The 19,108-nt window shown below is 47.4% G+C and overlaps 1 protein-coding gene across 2 annotated transcripts in view; it reads left to right on the forward strand.

Annotated features, from left to right (window-relative positions):
* MCM9 (minichromosome maintenance 9 homologous recombination repair factor) overlaps positions 1-19,108 on the forward strand; it is a 112,357-nt gene that overhangs the window by 2,875 nt on the left and 90,374 nt on the right. For both annotated transcript variants that reach the window (XM_038760555.1, XM_038760563.1), the window contains exons 2-6: positions 1,893-2,067; positions 4,304-4,643; positions 11,910-12,223; positions 13,588-13,669; positions 16,582-16,782. In XM_038760555.1, the coding sequence (XP_038616483.1) occupies positions 4,334-4,643; positions 11,910-12,223; positions 13,588-13,669; positions 16,582-16,782 (907 nt within the window). In that variant the 5' untranslated portion in view covers positions 1,893-2,067; positions 4,304-4,333. The remainder of the gene's footprint in view (positions 1-1,892; positions 2,068-4,303; positions 4,644-11,909; positions 12,224-13,587; positions 13,670-16,581; positions 16,783-19,108) is intronic.

Below are 19,108 nucleotides of genomic sequence, written 5' to 3' on the forward strand. Positions count from 1 at the left end.
ACTGAAGCAGCGTGGCTTAATGGAAAGAGCGCAGGCTTGAGAGGCAGAGGTCGTGAGTTCTAATTCCGGCTCTGCCACTTGTCTGCTGTGTGAACTTGGGCAAGTCACTTCACTTCTCTGGGCCTCAGTTCCCTCATCTGTCAAATGGGGATTGAGACTACGTCCCTGTGGGACAGGGACTCTGTCCAACCTAATATGCTGTAGCTACCGCAGCAGTTCTTGGCACGTAGTAAGCACTTAAAAAATACCATCTTTATTATTATTATTATTATTATTCTGGTATCTGTTAAACCCCAGGGTAGATATAAGTTGATCAGGTTGGGTACAGTTCCTGTCTCTCATGGGACTCAATCTAAGCAGTGGGAAGAATAGGTATTGAAGCCCCATCGTGCAGATGAGGAAACTGAAGCACAGAGAATTAAGTGAGGGTCAGGTCCTCTGATTTCCAGGCCCGTACTTGTTAACTAATTAATTAATTAATGGCATTTGTTCAGCGCTTACTATGTGCACAGCACTGTTCTAAGCGCTGGGGAGGGTACAAGGTGATCAGGTTGTCCCACGTGGGGCTCACAGTCTTAATCCCCGTTTTACAGATGAGGGAACTGAGGCTCAGAGAAGTGAAGTGACTTGCCCAAGGTCCCACAGCAGACATGTGGCGGAGCTGGGATTCGAACCCATGACCTCTGACTCCAAAGCCCGGGCTCTTTCCACTGAGCCACGCTGCTGCTTCTTGTTCCACTAGGTCATGCTGATTCTCCCCCCAGCTTTGCCACTGGCTGCTGGGTGACCTTGCGCGGGCCGTTCAATCACTCTGGGCCTCAGAGAACTTCTGCCGTGTCTGCCGTACTCAAAATTCAATTTACTAAGAAAACCTGCTTTGGAAATTTAGCTCATGTACAACTTACCTACAACTCTTGAGTATAATAAATGATCATAAATAGTATTTAAGTGCCAAAAGAACGAGAACTTGGGAACTAGAACTTGTCATGAAGGTATGGACTGACTGTATCCGTACACTGTCATTTTTGTGATTGGAAGCTCCTCAAGGGCAGGGACTTTGACACTTACTTTCATTTTACGATCCTAATTACGTTAATAGGTTCCAGGTACAATGCTATACACACAAGGCTTAACATGAATGACAAAATGCTCTAACTTTTTTTCTTTTGTGGCGTGGGTGGTGGGGGTGATCAGCTTTTCTCAAAAGCTGAGAGAGGAAAGTAGCGTTATTGTTCATTCATTCATTCAATCGTATTTATTGGGCGTTTACTGTGTGCAGAGCACTGTACTAAGCGCCTGGGAAGTGCAAATTGGCAACAGATAGAGATGGTCCCTACCCAACAGCAGGCTCACACTCTAGTCACTGCTCACCCCAAACATTCATTTTATTTTGCTTATCTCCCTCCCCTGCTTGGCACTTAGTGCTTAACCAATGCTACTATTATTACTATTATTGGATGGAACACGGGCCTGGGAATCAGCCACATGTCTGCTGCGTGACCTTGGGCAAGTCCATTCTCTTCTCTGGGCCTCAGTTACCTCACCTGTAAAATGGGGATTAAGAGGACTGTGTCCAACCTAACTTGAAGTAAGCACTTAACAAGTACCTTATTATTATTATCCCAAGTAAGAAAGGATAAATTAAAATTTACAGAAACTAAAACTTTATTTTTTTCTTTTATGAGCCAGGCTGGGCTTACAGGTCAGCCAGTTGTGCTCAGAGAATGAGACTCCCAGGGACCTTTTTTAAGTGTCAGGTAGAAGGATGATTATTGGGAGGGTTGTGTCCTGCTAATTGTGTGGGCTAAGGAAAAGCCAAACTCCTGATTTGGGGGCTCTGAAGCTCCCCCGTGACTGGCCTCTCAGCTGAGCCGTATTTTTAATTTTTGCAGATTTGCAATAGGAAATGGGGTCATTGGACACCTGAAGAAGTCAAGTTATGCCATCTAGGATACTCTCGGGTGAACTTCCAAAGGAAGAACCGACTGATTCTCACGAAGACTGTGGCTTCTGTTCCTCTTCACAGCGGGACGGCGGCCATACTCTAAATTCCGTGCAATCTTCACAGTAAGTACCCTGTTGTATACAGTAGGCAGCCAGTCCAGGTGGTCTGTGCACACCAGAGGTGCAATGGATGCTGATTATTTGTTAAGTGCTTACTATGTGCTAGGCACTGTGCTAAGCGCTGGGTTGGATTAAAGCCAATCGGGTTGGACACAGTCCCTTGTCCTACGTGCGATTCACAGCCTCAAGCCCCATGTTACAGATGATGTAACTGAGGCCCAGGGAAGGGAAAGGACGTGCCCAAGGTCACACAGCAGACAAGTGGCAGAGCCGGGATTAGAACCCATGACCTTCTGACTCGCAAGCCCGTGCCCTTGCCACTGAGCCATGCTGCTTCTGTACTAACAATAATGATAAGTCATTGTGGTACTTGTTAAGAAGTACCACAGAAGCAGCGTGGCTCAGTGGAAAGAGCCCGGGCTTTGGAGTCGGAGGTCATGGGTTCAAATCCCGGCTCCGCCACTTGTCAGCTGTGTGACTTTGGGCAAGTCACTTAACTTCTCTGTGCCTCAGTTCCCTCATCTGTAAAATGGGGGTGAAGACTGTGAGCCCCCCGTGGGACAACCTGATCACCTTGTGACGTCCCCAGTGCTTAGAACAGTGCTCTGCACATAGTAAGCGCTTAATAAATGCTATCATTATTATTATTATTATTAAGCACTTACTATGTGGCAGGCTCTGTTCTAAGCGCTGGGGTAGATATGAGATATTCAGGTTGGACACCGTCCCTTTCCTGCATGGGGCTCACAGTCTAGGTAGGAGGGTTTAGGATTCAATCCCCATTTTACAGTTGAGGAAACTGAGGCCCAGAGAAGTTAAGTGACTGGCTCAAGGCCACACAGCAGGCAGTTGGTAAGAGGCAACGTTAGAACCATCAATAATGGTATTGATCGAGTGCTTATTTTATGCAGAGCACTGTACTTAGCGCTTGGGAGACTACAATACAAGAGGGTTGGCAGGCACGTTCCCTGCCCACCATGAGAAGCAGCAGAGAAGCAGCGTGGCTCAGTGGAAAAGAGCCCAGGCTTTGGAGTCAGAGGTCATGGGTTCAAATCCCGGCTCCACCAATTGTCAGCTGTGTGACTTTGGGCAAGTCACTTCACTTCTCTGTGCCTCAGTTCCCTCATCTGTAAAATGGGAATGAAGACTGTGAGCCCCCCGTGGGGCAACCTGATCACCTTGCAACCTCCCCAGCGCTTAGAACAGTGCTTTGCACCTAGTAAGCGCTTAATAAATGCCATCATTTTTAGTATTATTATGAGCTTAGAGTCTAGAGGGGGAGACAGACATTAATGTGAATAAGTAAATCGTTTATGATATTCAGTTGAAAGATATGTACATAAATTCTGTGGGGTTGAGGGTGGAATGAGTATCAGATGCCCAAAGGCCACAGATCCAAGTGCATAGACAACGCAGAAGGGAGAGGGAACCGGGGAGAAGAGGGCTTCGTTGGGAAAGGCCTCTTGGAGGAAATGTGGCTTTAGGTACCGTGTGCGAAGCACTGTATTAAACATGTGGGAGAGAACAGTAGACACAATCCCTGCCCTCAGGGAGTTTACAGTCTAGCGGAGGAGGTAGGCATTAAAATACATTTCAGATGGGAAAGACAGGAGTGTATGTATGTAAATGCTGAGGGAAGGAGTGTGATGAATCCCTAAAGACTTATGGGATATGGACTCCAGTAAATAGTTGACGTAGCAGGAAGGGAAAATCGGGTGGGAGGTGTGGGATTAGTCAGGGAAGGCTTCCTGGAGTCAGGCAATCGTATTTATCGAGCGCTTACTGTGTTCAAAGCACTGTACTAAGCACTTGGGAGAGTCCAATAGGACAATATAACAGACACATTGGCTGGAGATGCTTTCGCAAGAATCTAATAATAATAACGGTATTTGTTAAGCGCTTACTATGTGCCAAGCACTGTTCTAAGCGCTGGGGTAGATACAAGGTGATCAGGTTGTCCCACATGGGGCTCACAGTCTTCATCCCCATTTTACAGATGAGGGAACTGAGGCCCAGAGAAGTGAAGTGACTTGCCCAAAGTCACACAGCTGGCAATTGGCGGAGTTGGGATTAGAACCGAGGACCTTCTGACTCCCCGCCCGGGCTCTTCCCGCTAAGCCACACTGCTCTGGGGGTTGGAATGGGTCATGCAGTGCGTTGGTGGGTATCATGTAGAAGCCCCAGAGGTAAAAATGGTTTTGTTTCTCCCCTCTACTTGTCACCTTCGGCTATCTTTAAGCCCTCCTTCCCTGCTTCTGAGGGCCGAAGGATGCTCCTGAGCGCCGATCAGATCGCCCTGATCGGGCAGGTGTTCGAATCGTACGTGACCGAACAGCACCGGGGCCACCTCCTGCAGATCCTGAAGGAACGGGACGAAGACGCCCACTATTCAGTCGTGGTGGACGCCCTGACCCTCTTCGAGACCAACATGGAGATCGGGGACTATTTCAATGCTTTCCCGAGCCAGGTGCTCCCCGTTCTGGACGGGGCGCTGCGCAGGGCCGCCCTGGCCGTCCTGCACAGTGCTTCGGCCCCGGAGGAGCTGAGCATGAAGCAGAATCTTCACACCAGGATAGCTGGTGAGTGCCCAGCTGCTTGGAACTTGGTGGGTGGAGATTTTCTTCACTGGTGGGGAAAAATAATTTATTTTTTTTTTTTGCTTTTAAAATATCTGCTTACTGCCTAATAATAATATTATTATTGTTGTTGTTAACACTACTTATAATAACAATAATAATAATGGTATTTGTTGAGTGCTTACTATGTGTCAAGCACTGTTCTAAGCGCTGGGGAGGATACAAGGTGATCAGGTTGTCCCACGTGGGGCTCACAGTCTTCATCCCCATTTTACAGATGAGGGAACTGAGGCACAGAGAAGTGAAGTGACTTGCCCAAAGTCACACAGCAGACAAGTGGCGGAGCCGGGATTAGAACCCACGTCCTCCGACTCCCAAACCCGTGCTCTTGCCACTGGGCCACACTGCTTCTCTACTAACAATAATAATAATAATAACATTTATTAAGTGCTTACTATGTGCAAAGCACTGTTCTAAGCGCTGGGGAGGTTACAAGGTGATCAGGTTGGCCCACGGGGGGCTCACAGTCTTCATCCCCATTTTACAGATGAGGTAACTGAGGCACAGGGAAGTGAAGTGACTTGCCCAAGGTCACCCAGCTGACAGTTAGCGGAGCCAGGATTTGAACCCATGACCTCTGACTCCAAAGTCCGGGCTCTTTCCACTGAGCCACGCTGAAGGACCTAATAATAATAATAATAAGTAATTGTGGTATTTGTTAAGCGCTTACTATGTAGCAGGCTCTATTCTAAGTGCTGGGGTAGGTGTGGGATATTCAGGTTGGATACAGTCCCCGTCCTGCATGGGGCTCACAGTCTAGGTAGGAGGGTTTAGGATTTAATCCCCATTTTACAGTTGAGGAAACTGAGGCCCAGAGAAGTTAAGTGGCTGGGGTTGATGTGGGATATTCAGGTTGGACACAGTCCCCGTCCTGCATGGGGCTCACAGTCTAGGTAGGAGGGTTTAGGATTTAATCCCCATTTTACAGTTGAGGAAACTGAGGCCCAGAGAAGTTAAGTGACTGGCTCAAGGTCCCACAGCAGGCAGTTGGTAGAGGCAGCGTTAGAACCCAGGTCCAATGACTCCCAAGCCCCTGCTCTTTCCACTAGGCTTCGCTGCTCTGCTATTCAGAAGTAATTCGTATTAATAGGCAGACTGTATGTTCTGTAGCTCTACCTATAAAAAAGCTTAATAGACTTTTCATAGAGCTGGAGAAATATTGACAATTGCAGAATTTAGTACATACCCCCTTAGGTCCTTGTCCTCTAAACATTTTGACACTCACCCCACCTCCCCAACCCCACGTCACTTAAGTACATATCTGCCTATCTAATTTATTTTAATGTTGGATTCTCCAACTTGAGGTAAGGTTCTTGAGGGCAGGGATCATTGGTAGACGTAGATGACACTCCCACAAGGAGCTTACCATCATCTTCGGGGAGGGTGAAGAGGGAGAGGAAATGGGAGGTTGGTGAATGAAGGCCTCTTCGGAGGAGATGTGATTTTAGTAGGGCTTTGAAGATGGGGAGATGGATGGTCTGTCAGATACGAAGGGGGAGGCAATTCCAGGCCAGAGGGAGGACGAGGACGAGGGGTTGGTCTTGAGACTGAGAGGAAATCCAAGGACGGTGAGTAGGTTGGCATTAGAGGAGTGGAAGTGTGGGTTGGTTTAGAGTAGGGGATTAGCGAGATAAGGAGTGGGAGAGCTGATGGATTGCCTTAAAGACTTAGTACAGTGCTCTGCACACAGTAGGCGCTCAATAAATACAAATGAATAAGGAGTTTCAGTTGGATGCGGAGATGGCTGGGTAGCCATCGGAGGTTTTTGAGGAGCTGGGAGATGTGGACTGAACCTTTAGTGAGAAATCTGATCTGGGCAGCAGAGTGAAGTATGGATGGGAGGGACGAAAGACAGGAGGCAAGGAGGTCAGTGAGCAGGCTGATACAGTAATCAAAGAGGGACATCCACCCAAAGGACTCCCGAATAACAAAATTCCCTAAAAGTGGTCCTTGTGATTTCTCGATAAATAAGCTTTATGGAGTGAAGTAGTAGAAAGGCTAGCAGCCTGATGCCTTCTCTAGCCCAATGCCAGAAAGATACCAAGCCCTGCAAAATCACAGCTGACAACAGCTGTAGGCTGTGTTCCAGACCTTTGTGAGCATCTGGAATTTTATGTTGTTTTAATGTGCAGGTTCCTGTGGTCTTTAGAAGGAGGCTTTACAAATAGGAGGAAGGAAGGGGTAGGCAGATTCTCCTTCCTCTCCTCAATCAATCTTTTTATTGAGCAGTTTCTGTGTGCACAGGCACTGTACTAAGCACTTGGGGGAGTTCAGTAAAAGAGAGTTGGTAGATATGTCCCCTGCCCGTAATGAGCTTACATTGTAGAGGTGGAGACAGAGGTGGAGACAAATATTAATAAAAATAATTTTGGGTATGAATGTGAGTGCCTTGGGGCTGAGGGAGGGGTGAAAAAAGGGAGCAAATCCTAGTGCCGGGGTGATGCAGAGGGAGAAGAGGAAATGAGGACTTAGGAAAGGCCTCTTGGACACTTGGAAGAGATGTGCCTTCAATAAGGCTTTGAAGGTGGGGAGAGTCTGTTGGAGATGAAGTGGGAGGGTATTCCAGGCCAGAGGCAGGATGTAGGCGAGAGGTCAGTGGCGAGATAGAAGAGACTGAGATACAGTGAATAGGTTGGCATCAGAGGAGCAAAGTGTGCGGGATGGGTTGTAGTGGGAAATTAGAGAGGTAAGGTGTTTTGGGGAAAGGTGGTTGGGTGCTTTAAAGCTGATGGTAATGAGTGTCTTTCTGATGCCTTGGTGGGTGGGCAACCACTGGAGGTTTTTGAGAAGCAGCGTGGCTCAGTGGAAAGAGCACGGACTTTGGAGTCAGAGGCCATGGGTTCTAATCCCGGCTCCACCAGCTGTCAGCTATGTGAGCAAGTCACTTAACTTCCCTGGACCTCAGTTACCTCATCTATAAAACGGAGATTAAGACCGTGAGCCCCCCGTGGGACAACCTGATCACCTTGCAACCTCCCCAGCACTTAGAACAGTACTTTGCACATAGTAAGCGCTTAACAAATACCATTATTATTATTATTATTATTGAGAAGTGAGAAAACGGGGACTGAATGTTTTGGTAGCAAAATTATCTGGGCAGCAGAATGAAGTGTGGACTGGAGTCGGGAGAGACTGCAGGCAGGGAGGTTAGCAAGGAGGTTGATTCAGTAATCAAGTCAGGATAGGATAAATGCTTGGATTAAGGTGGTAGCTTGGATTGGGCAGAGAGGAAAGGGCAGATTTTTGCAATGTTGTGAAGGTAGAAGTTGTAGATCATCCCCTTCTTCTTCAAGCTTTATCTAACCTCGGCTTGGCTGACACTGTCCTGCCTTGGTTCTCCTGGCTCTCTGACCTCTCTCCTTCTCATTTTCTTTTGCTGTCTCCTCCTCTGGCTCCCCTCCTCTGGCAGTGGTGGGGCAGGGGGTCCCTCAAAGCTCAGTTTTCAGTCCCCTTCTATTCTCCATCTACACCCACTCCCTTGGAGAACTCATTTGCTCCCATGGCTTCAACTTCCATCTTTAAGCAGATGATTCCCAAATCCACATCTCCAGTCCCGATCTCTCTCATCATCATCAATGGTATTTATTGAGCGCTTACTATGTGCAGAGCTTACCTGCAATCTCACATTTCTTCCTGCCTTCAGGGCATAATTTTCTACCTGGGTGCCCCACCTCCGACACTTCAAGCCAAACTTGTCCAAAATTGAACTCCTTATCTTCCCACCCAAACCCTGTCCTCCCCGTGGCTTTCCCTTCACTGTAGACAATACCACTATCCTTCCTGTCCCACAAGCCCGTAACCTTGGGGTTGCCCTCGACTCATCTCTCTCGTTCTACCCACATATTCAGTGTCACCAAATCCTGTCCATTCTTCCTTCACAAAATTGCTTAAAAATCTGCTCTTTCATTCATTCATGCAATCATATTTATTGAGCGCTTACTGTGTGCAGAGAGCACTGTACTAAACGCTTGGGAAGTACACTTTTCCAAACTGCTACCATGCTGATCCAAGCAGTTATCCTATCCCGCCTTGACTACCTCACTGCATCTCCCTCCTCACTGAACTCCTGGCTTCTTGTTGGTTTGTTTTTTTTTAAGAAAAAGAACCAACATTAAAGTGTTGCGCTGTCCTACCTAACGTTTACTTAAATGACAAAACGAACTGAAAGCCCTTAGAAGAACCTTCCATGTGGATAATAAACCAGAACTTGCATTCTTTCATTTTAAATGGATTTGTGGAGCCCTGGCAAAATGCTTCTATATTGTTGTTAATCACCATTTACCAGATCCATATGGGTCATTCCTGATGAACTCTATGTATCAGTCTCTGACTAATGTAATTTGGGGATTCAGTCACTCAGTCTTACTTAGTGAGCACCTGCTGTGTGCAGAGCACTGCACTAAGCGCTTGGAAGAGTACAGTATAATAGACATTCATTCGAAGTTTGCTCGCACAAAAAATGATGATCGTCTTTTTTTCATTGTTCTTTCCTTGATAGTGCTTTTCTTTAGAATCATGTGGGTACCGAGTAGACCAAGGCATACAAGTTCTCTGTGCATTCAAGATTTCGAGACACGAATGGGTTACCGCAGAGTGTTTGGAGATCTTGACTCTGTGGAACGATTTAATGGCAGATAAATCCATCCAGCATGCCTCTTCCAGGGATATTTTCATCCAGTTGAGAGTTTTTTTCCCACCATTCATTCCAACCTTTGCCCCAGGATATCCCTAAGTTCTGGCCCGTTCCCTTCCTTTTTCATAGTGTTCTGTGAGCTTCCCTGGTGTCTTCAGAAACCATCAAGGAAGGACCTTATGGACACTTGAGAACAGATGTGCTAGATCGGTGTTCTTGGATTTGCACTCTTTCCTCCATCTGTCAGCCCCACAACATTTAGGTCAATATCCATAATTTATTTCTATTAATGTCTGTCTCCCCCTCTAGATCTGTCTCACCGTCTAGATTTATCCATAATTTATTTCTATTAATGTCTGTCTCCCCCCTCTATATCTGTCTCTCCGTCTAGACTGTAAGATCTTTATGGGCAGGGAATGTGTCTACCAACTCTAGACTATGAGGTCATGGTGGGCAGGGAATGTGCCTGTTGTACTTTCCCAAGTGCTTAATACAGTGCTTTGCACACAATAAGCGCTCAATAAATAGGATTGAATGAATGAACTGTGTTATATTTTACTCTCTCGAGCTTAGCACAGTGTTCTGCACACAGTAAATGCTCAATAAATATGATTGATTGATTTTCCTTTTCAGGATCATACTGCATTTTTCTTTTAAAACAATAATGAGCTTGATTTTTTCCTTCTCTTCTCCTGTCTGCCCCTGCTACCTGATAGCAGACAGCAGGCTATCTTTTGGAGAGGCAGTCATTCATTCAATCGTATTTATTGAGTGCTTACTGTTTGCAGAGCACTGTACTAAGCGCTTGGGAAGTACAAGTCGACAACATATAGAGACGGTCCGTACCCAGCAACGGGCTCACAGTCTAGAAGGGGGAGACAGACAACAAAACCAGCACTTAGAACAGTGCTTGGCGCATAGTAAGCGCTTAATAAATGCCATTATTATTATAAAAAAAACGTAGACAGGTGTCAGAATCGTCAGAACAAATAGAATTAAAGCTGTGTGCACATCATTAACAAAACAGAATAGTAAATATGTACAAGTAAAGAATGAAGTGGGGAGAGACAGGAGGATGGGAGAGCAGAGAGGAGGCAGATGCAGTAATCCAGTTGGGATAGGATGAGCGATTGAAGAAGTGTGGTATAATGGATAGTGCACAGGCCTGGGAGCCAGAAGGTCATGGGTTCTAATGCCAGCTGTGCCCTGCGTCTGCTGTGTGACCTCGGGCAAGTCACTTCGGTTCTCTGTGGCTTGTGGTCTGTGGCATATGAAGGGGGAAAAATTTCCAAGCCTGGAGGAGGGACTGAGCAAGAGTTTGGTATCGGAGAAACGAGGAGGTGGTCCAGGGATTAGGTTGAGCTCACTGTGGGCAGGAATGTGTCTTTTTTTTTTTATGATGTACTCTCCCCAGCGCTTAATACAGTGCTTTGCACACAGTAAGTGCACAGTAAATTCCAACGGAGAAAGTTAGTTTGAGAGGAATGAAAGCAGGCTGGGGATAGTGGGAAAAGAGAGTGGATAGGCAGGGATTCCCCTCAAAAAGCCCTCCAGTGTGGCCTAGTAGAAAGAGCACGGGTTGGGAGTCATAGGACCTGGGTTCTAATCCTGGCTCTGCCATTTGCCTACTGCGTGACCTTGGGCAAGTCCCTTAACTTCTCTGTGCCTCAGTTTCCTCATCTGTAAAACGAGGAATAAATATCTGTGCTCCCTCCCCCTTAGACTGGGGGCCCCATGTGGGCCAAGTACTGTGTCCGACATGATTATCTTGTACGTATCCCAGAGCTGAATGCAGCGCCTGGCACATAGTAAGTGCCTAACAAACACCACGAAGAAGCAGCGTGGCTCAGTGGAAAGAGCACAGGCTTTGGAGTCAGCAGTCATGGGTTCAAATCCTGGCTCTGCCAATTGTCAGCTTTATGACTTTGGGCAAGTCACTTAACTTCTCTGTGCCTCAGTTAACTCATCTGTAAAATGGGGATGAAGACTGTGAGCCCCCCGTGGGACAACCTGATCACCTTGTAACCTCCCCAGCGCTTAGAACAGTGCTTTGCACATAGTAAGTGCTTAATAAATGCTGCTATTATAATTGTTGTTATTATTATTATGTTGATGGGTGGTGGTGCAAGCAGCTGCTGCCCAGGCAGTGATTCCCCTTTGGAAACACGAAGAAGTTTTGCCTGCCATGAGATTATAGCGTCGACCCTGAGTCATTCAACGCTTAGAAGCTCGAGAAGCAATGTGGCTCAGTGGAAAGAGCCCGGGCTTTGGAATCAGAGGTCATGGGTTCGAATCCTGCCTCCACCAGCTGTCTGCTGAGTGACCTTGGGCAAGTCACTTAACTTCTCTGAGCCTCAGTTCCCACATCTGTAAAATGAAGATTAAGACTGTGAGCCCCACGTGGGACAACCTGATCACCTTGTAGCCCCCAGCGCTTAGAACAGTGCTTTGCACATAGTAAGCGCTTAACAAATGCCATCATTATTATTATTATTATTATTAGAACAGTGCTTTGCATATAGTATGCGCTTAATAAATGCCCTCATGAGACGTAAATCGCTGTGTTTGGTTGGCAGGTCTGCCCGTGTGCCCGGAGCTGACGAGGGAGCACATCCCTAAAACCAAAGACGTGGGACACTTTTTATCTGTCACGGGGACAGTGATCCGGACCAGCCTGGTGAAGGTCCTGGAGTTCGAGCGGGATTACATGTGTAACAAGTGCAAGCACGTGTTCGTGATCAAGGCTGACTTCGAACAGCACTACGCCTTCTGCCGCCCCACGTCCTGCCCCAACCCGGAAGGCTGCGGGTCCTCCAAGTTCACGTGCCTCTCGGGCTCGTCTGCCCCTGCCAGCTGTAGGGACTACCAAGAAATCAAAATCCAGGAACAGGTGGGAAGGCTGGGTGGAAGCTCAGCAGGTGACCAGGGAGGGGCTGAAAGCCGTTAGCAGTTTGTAGCCAGAGATGGGACCAGTCGGTCAGTCCGTTGTATTTATTGAGCACTTACCATGTACTGTACTAAGGGCTTGGGAGAGTACACTATAACAATAAACAGACATATTCCCTGCCCACAATGAGCTTACAATCTAGAGGGGGAGACAGACATTCATATACATAAATGACAGATATGTTCATAAGTGCTGCGGGCCTGGGAGTGGGGTGGGGGAGTGTAAAGGGAGCAAGTCAGCGTGATGCAGAAGGGAGTTGAAGAAAAGGAAAAGAGGGCTTAATCAATAAGGCTTTGAATGAAGGGGGAGTAATTATCTGTGGGATATGAGGAGGGGGTCATTCCAGGCCAGAGACAGGATGTGGATGAGAGTTTGGCGGCGAGATAGACGAGATGAGGCCCAGTGAGAAGGTTAGCATTAGAGGAGCTAAATGTGCAGGTTGGGTTGTAGTAGGAGAGGAGTGAGGTGATTGAGGACTTTAAAGCCAATGATGAGGAGTTTCCTTTTGGTGCCGAGGTGGATGGGCAATGAGACCTGCAAATTCAGAGGAAGTCTGAGTCGATTGGGGAAAAAAATAAAGCATCAGCCAGCCCTTGGGTTTAAACAGACCACAGACAACTTCCGCTAGACTTGGCTCTGACCAGGTCCCGGCTGTCATTCCCAGCAACTTTGGAAATGATGGACTGTGGTTCCACACTGGTCCTTTGGCTTACCAAAAACCCCAGTGTATGTCAGGATTGCCTGGTCAGTGAACTTTCTGCGGCAAAAAAGGCTAGGGTTTGGGAAGGCTTGGCAGGAGGAAGCCAGGGAGGGCTAACCGGGGAGGATGGGGTAGAGGTGTGTCTGTCTGTCTCCCCCTCTCCTTCTCCCTCTCTCCCTCTTTCTCGCTCTCTCTCTCCCTCCCTCAACCCCACTGATGTTCCTCCTCAAGCTATGGCTGTGGCTCTCTTGGCTTCCTTAGAGCCCATTCGGCTAGTTTCATCATAATCAAGGGGAGTGTGTGTAGAGTTTGTACTTTTTAATGGCATATGGTAAGTGCTTACTATGTGCCAGGCACTGTCCTAAGTACTGGGGTAGATACAAGCTAATCAGGTGGGACACAGTCTACATCCCACATGGGCCTCAGTCTTAATCCCCCTTTTACAGATGAGGTAACTGGCTCACAGGGAAGCAAAATGACTTGCCCAAGGTCACCCGGCAGACAGGTGGTGGAGCTGGGATTGGTACCCACGTTCTTCTGAGTCCCAGGCCTGTGCTCTATCCACCAGGCCACGCTGCTTCTCTTACTTTTTTCTCTTGCCTGTCAGGTCCAGAGACTTTCTGTCGGAAGCATCCCTCGCTCTATGAAGGTTATCCTGGAAGACGACTTAGTGGACAGTTGCAAATCTGGTAAGAGTTCAGGACGGCACCCTAACCAGTTGATTCTTGAGCACTTTCCAATTGGGTATGACAGCTTACTGGAAAGGAAAAGGCTCTTCCTCAACTGTTCTCCCAAAAGTTACCAATAATAATAATAATGATGATGATGGTATTTGTTAAGCGCTTACTATGTGCAAAGCACTGTTCTAAGCGCTGGGGAGGTTACAAGGTGATCAGGTTGTCCCACAGGGGGCTCACAGTTTTAATCCCCATTTTACAGATGAGGTAACGGAGGCACGGAGAAGTGAAGTGACTTGCCCAAAGTCACACAGCTGACAGTTGGCGGAGCCGGAATTAGAACCCATGACCTCTGACTCCAAAGCCCGTGCTCTTTCCACCGAGCCACGCTGCTTCTCTATAATCAATAATCAATTGGTGGTATTTATTGAGGGTCTATCTAACCATCCATCCATTCACTCATTCATATTAATGTCTGTCTCCCCCTCTAGACTGCGAGCTCATTGTGGGCAGGAATGTGTCTGTTGTTATATTGTACTCCCCCAAGCACTTAGTACAATACTTTGCACACAGTAAGCACTCAATAAATAGTTGAATGAGTGACTCTCCCAAGCACTTAGTATAGTGCTTTGCCCACAGTAAGCGCTCAGTAAATACAATTGAGTGAATGAATGGTACAGCAGAAGAGTTGGTAGGCCTGATCTCTGCCCTCGAGGAGCTTACAGCCTAGTCAGGGATGGGCAGAGCTTGGAGGAACGGGCATGGCCTTGGGCTATATTACTTTATTACTCTATTTTACTTGTACATATTTACTATTCTATTTATTTCATTTTGTTAATATGTTTTGTTTTGTTGTCTGTCTCCCCCTTCTAGACTGTGAGCCTGTTGTTGGGTAGGGACCATCTCTATATGTTGCCAACTTGTACTTCCCAAGCGCTTAGTCCAGTGCTCTGCACACAGTAAGCGCTCAATAAATACGATTGAATGGATGAATGAAATCTAGCTTTACTTCTATTTATTCTCATGACTCGACACCTGTCCACACGTTTTGTTTTGTTGTCTGTCTCCCCCTTCTAGACTGTGAGCCCACTGTTGGGTAGGGACCATCTCTATAGGTTGCCAACTTGGACTTCCCAAGCGCTTAGTACAGTGCCCTGCACACAGTAAGCGCTCAATAAATACGATTGAATGAATGAATGGAATGGGTGGGAGATAAGGGAGGCTCCAGTGGTGAGCATAGATTTTCCCTGTACCATGGGGGAAGGGGCTTCCTCTCCACACAGAACTTCGGGTGCCACCGCCTTTTGAGGGAGCCCCTCCCTGATTCTCTCCTCCAGTCACCTCCCTTTAAGTTTTCCTGTAATAATAATAATAATAACAATAATGGCATTTGTTAAGCGCTTACTATGTGCCAAGCGCTGCTCTGAGCGCTGGGGTAGATACAAGGTAATCAGGTTGTCCCATGTGGGGCTCACAGATGAGGACTAGAAGATGTTACCCAAGTCAACAGCTGACAAGTGGCAGAGCCGGGATTAGAACCCATGACCTCTGCCTCCCAAGCCCGGGCTCTTTCCACTGAGCCTCGTGCTGTAGTAGGCGCTGGGGAAGAGGGCACACAATCGGTTCATTCATTCGGTCGTATTTATTGAGCGCTAACCGTGTGCCGAGCACTGTACTAAGCGCTTGGGAGAGCACGATATAATAATAAACAGACCCATTCCCTGCCCACACAGACCCTGTTCCACAGAGCACACAGACTAGGTATGGGGAAGGGACAGGAGGTATTGCCTCTAAAAGACCACACTGACCTACAGTTTTAATCCCCATTTTACAGATGAGGTAACTGGGGCGCAGAGAAGTGAAGCGACTTGCCCAAAGTCAAACAGCTGACAAGTGGCGCAGCCAGGATTAGAACCCACGACCTCTGAATCCCAAGCCCGGGCTCTTCCCACTAAACCATGCTGCTTCTCTAAATCCAGCTTTTTATTCATCTCCAAACCAGCCACATCCAGAACACGGGGAACAGTCCCTTCCTTTGGTCCCCGTGTGATCGTCAGCCAAGGGGGGGGTGTTCCTGTAAGCCTCGGTGACCTTCCTGCGTCACCCAGCTGTCCAGCCTTAGCCCAGAGTAGAAGGAGCCAGCTCTGGGAGTCAGAGGACCCGGGTTCTAATCCCGGGTCTGCCACTTACCTGCCGTGCGACCGCCACAATTTCTCTGGGCCTCAGTTTCCTCACCTGTAAAATGGGGATTCAATACCTCCTCTCCCTTCCCCATACCTAGTCTGTGAGCTCTGTGGAACAGGGTCTGTGTGGGCAGGGAATGGGTCTGTTTATTATTATATCGTGCTCTCCCAAGCGCTTAGTACAGTGCTCGGCACACGGTTAAGCGCTCAATAAATACGATCGAATGAACCGATTGTGTGCCCTCTTCCCCAGCGCCTACTACAGCACGAGGCTCAGTGGAAAGAGCCCGGGCTTGGGAGGCAGCGGTCATGGGTTCTAATCCCAGCTCTGCCACTTGTCAGCTGTTGACTTTGGGTAAGTCACTTGACTTCTCTGGGCCTCAGTTCCCTCATTGGTAAAATGGGGATTAAGACTGTGAGCCCCCGGGGGGACAACCTGATTACCTTGTATCCCCCCCCCCCAGCGCTTAGAACAGCGCTTAACAAATGCCGCCATCATCATCATCAATCGTATTTATTGTGCGCTTACTATGTGCAGAGCACTGTACTAAGCGCTTAGGAAGTACAAATTGGCAACATATAGAGACAGTCCCTACCCAACAGTGGGCTCACAGTCTAAAAGACTGTAAAAGACATCATCATTATTATTATTAGACACGTAATAAATGCTAAAAAAAAACCACCCCAATTGTTGCTCTTATTATTATTATTGTCTCTGACGCACCTTGGGTCCTTCCTCAGGTGACGACCTGACCATTTTCGGGGTGGTGATGCAGCGGTGGAAGCCCCTCCAGCCGGACAGCCGCTGCGAGGTGGAGATCGTCTTGAAAGCCAACTACGTCCAAGTGAACAACGAGCAGCCCCTGGGCGTGGCCATGGACGAGGAGGTCCGCAGGGAATTCCAGCGCTTCTGGGAGCTCTACCGGAGGGATCCTTTCGCAGGTCGGTGACCCGGGATAAACCGGCGGCAGGATCCCCCTGGAGAACGGTGCCCAGCACACACAGGCAGCGTGGCTTAGCGGAAAGGGCCCGGGCTTGGGAGTCCGAGGCCGTGGGTCCTAATCCCGGCTCCGCCACTTGTCAGCAGCCTGACCTTGGGTAAGTCACTTCACTTCCCTGGGCCTCAGTTCCCTCCTCTGCAAAAATGGGGATGGAGACTGTGAGCCCCACCTGGGACAACCTAATTACTTTCTATCCACGCCAGTGCTTAGAACAGTGCTTGGCACAGGGTAAGCGCTTAACAAATTCCAACATTATTATTATTATTGTTATTAATAAATACCACCTATGATGGGTAGAAGGCGGGTTGTAAGTGGGTGAGCCCAGAGCGGCTTTTCACTCCGGATAATTAATTCTCCTCTCGGAAACCGAGGCAAGGAGCTGGTGGAACCAGGGGTTTCACATCGCTAGCCGTGTCTGGACCCTGTAGCTAAGAAGGAATAAGTGCTTAGGACAGTGCTCTGCACACAGTAAGCACTCAATAAATACGATTGAATTTGAGACCTCGGTTTCCTGCTGCTGCTGCAGATTCATTCATTCATTGTCATTTATTGAGCGCTTGCTGTGTGCAGAGCACTGTACTAAGCGCTTGGGAAGTACAATTCGGCAAGATATAGAGACAAATCCTACCCAATGGGCTCACAATGTAGTGTCAGCTATTCTGGCAGAGCCGTTTCTAAAGACATTTAGTTGTTATTTCAAATACGTGAACGGAGATTTTCCCCTTAATTCAAGTCAAAGTTATTTGTTGCTCATCCCTATTAAAACCAGGTTACCTTATAGGGTATTTTTTAATGAAAAAATTTGGAATTTGTTAAGCGTTTAATATGTGTCAAGTGCTGTCCTAAGTGCTGGGGTAGATACAAACCAATCAGATCACACACAGTCCTTGTCCCACATGGGGCTTCCAGTCTATTGAAGGTATTGAATCCCCATTTTACGGTTGAGAAAACTGAGGCACAGAGAAGTGAAGTGACTTACCCAAGGTCACACAGAAGGCAAGTGGCAGAGCCGGACTAGGCCGTGCTTTCTTTTTTTGGTGTGGCTTCTATGGCCATGTTAGTTTCTCAGGACCTGGGAACAGATGCCCACTGCTGGGTAGGGACTTTATATGTTGCCAACTTGTACTTCCCAAGCGCTTAGTACAGTGCTCTGCACACAGTAAGCGCTCAATAAATACGATTGATGATGATGATCTCTATTCTTCTGTTGTACTTTCTCAAGGGTTTAGTACAGTGCCCTGCCCCCAGTAGGCGCTCAGAAAACACCATTTACTACTTTCAGTAAGGATCGCATTCCTGCAGAAATATGCGAGTGGGTGGAAGGAAAGGTACAAAGATCAGAGAATTAGCCAGTGGAGTTGGGTAATGCGGTTTCATCACATAATAAGGACCTTTTGACTTTTGGGTTCCATGCTAGGACCTAGTTTCGGATTGTAATAAATTGTAGGTCAAGTGGTCTTTTAGAGGCAGTATTTTATTTAAGGGCTTTACCCCTGTAAAACACCTTCTAGACCCTTTCTCACGGCTCTTCACGCCTTTCCCGGCCACATCTTCTGGGAAAAATACGGTTATGTCATCCCATCGGCCACTATAGCATTTATGCTCATGTCTGTTTATTTCACTTATATGGTCATTTTTTGCTTACTTCTGCTACCAGTTAGCTGTATGTGCTTTTTTTTTTTTTGTCCCTTGTTCCTACTGAATGTACACAGTCAGCTCTGCCACAGTGAACGTTTTCACTACTCATTTGAGCTAGAACTCTGTTGAGGAATTTCGGTATGTTCTTCCAAAAACAGGTCTGCCTGGCATAGACTGTGATGTGGTGTCAGAAGAAGCAGTTATATATTGAGTCAAGGCATAAATTGCTTACCATTTGAGTGGACAGAGGGAACAGTCTACCAACTCTGTAATATTGTTTTGGGCAGGGAATGTGCCAAGTCTTATATTGTGCTACCCAAGCTCTTAGTAAAGTGCTCTGCACACCGTAAGCACTCAATAAATACCACTGATTGATTAACTTTGTTGTAGGGTACTTCCAAAGCACTCAGTACAGTGTTCTGCACCCAGTAAGTGCTCAGTAAATCCCATTTATTGTTTGATACAGCAATTTTTCCCTACTGTGAGGTTCTTCAAAACCCAGTTTCCCTGGTTACGGGACCTTTGCTATTTCTGCCTGCCTTCCCTGTTTAAATATAAGTTCCTCTGGGGGTTGAGAATGTATTTCGTACCTCCTGGGTTGAGAGGACTGTACTTAATTATTTTTAAAG

Source organism: Tachyglossus aculeatus, chromosome 2, assembly GCF_015852505.1.
Source record: "Tachyglossus aculeatus isolate mTacAcu1 chromosome 2, mTacAcu1.pri, whole genome shotgun sequence".
NCBI classification, from domain to species: domain Eukaryota; kingdom Metazoa; phylum Chordata; class Mammalia; order Monotremata; family Tachyglossidae; genus Tachyglossus; species Tachyglossus aculeatus.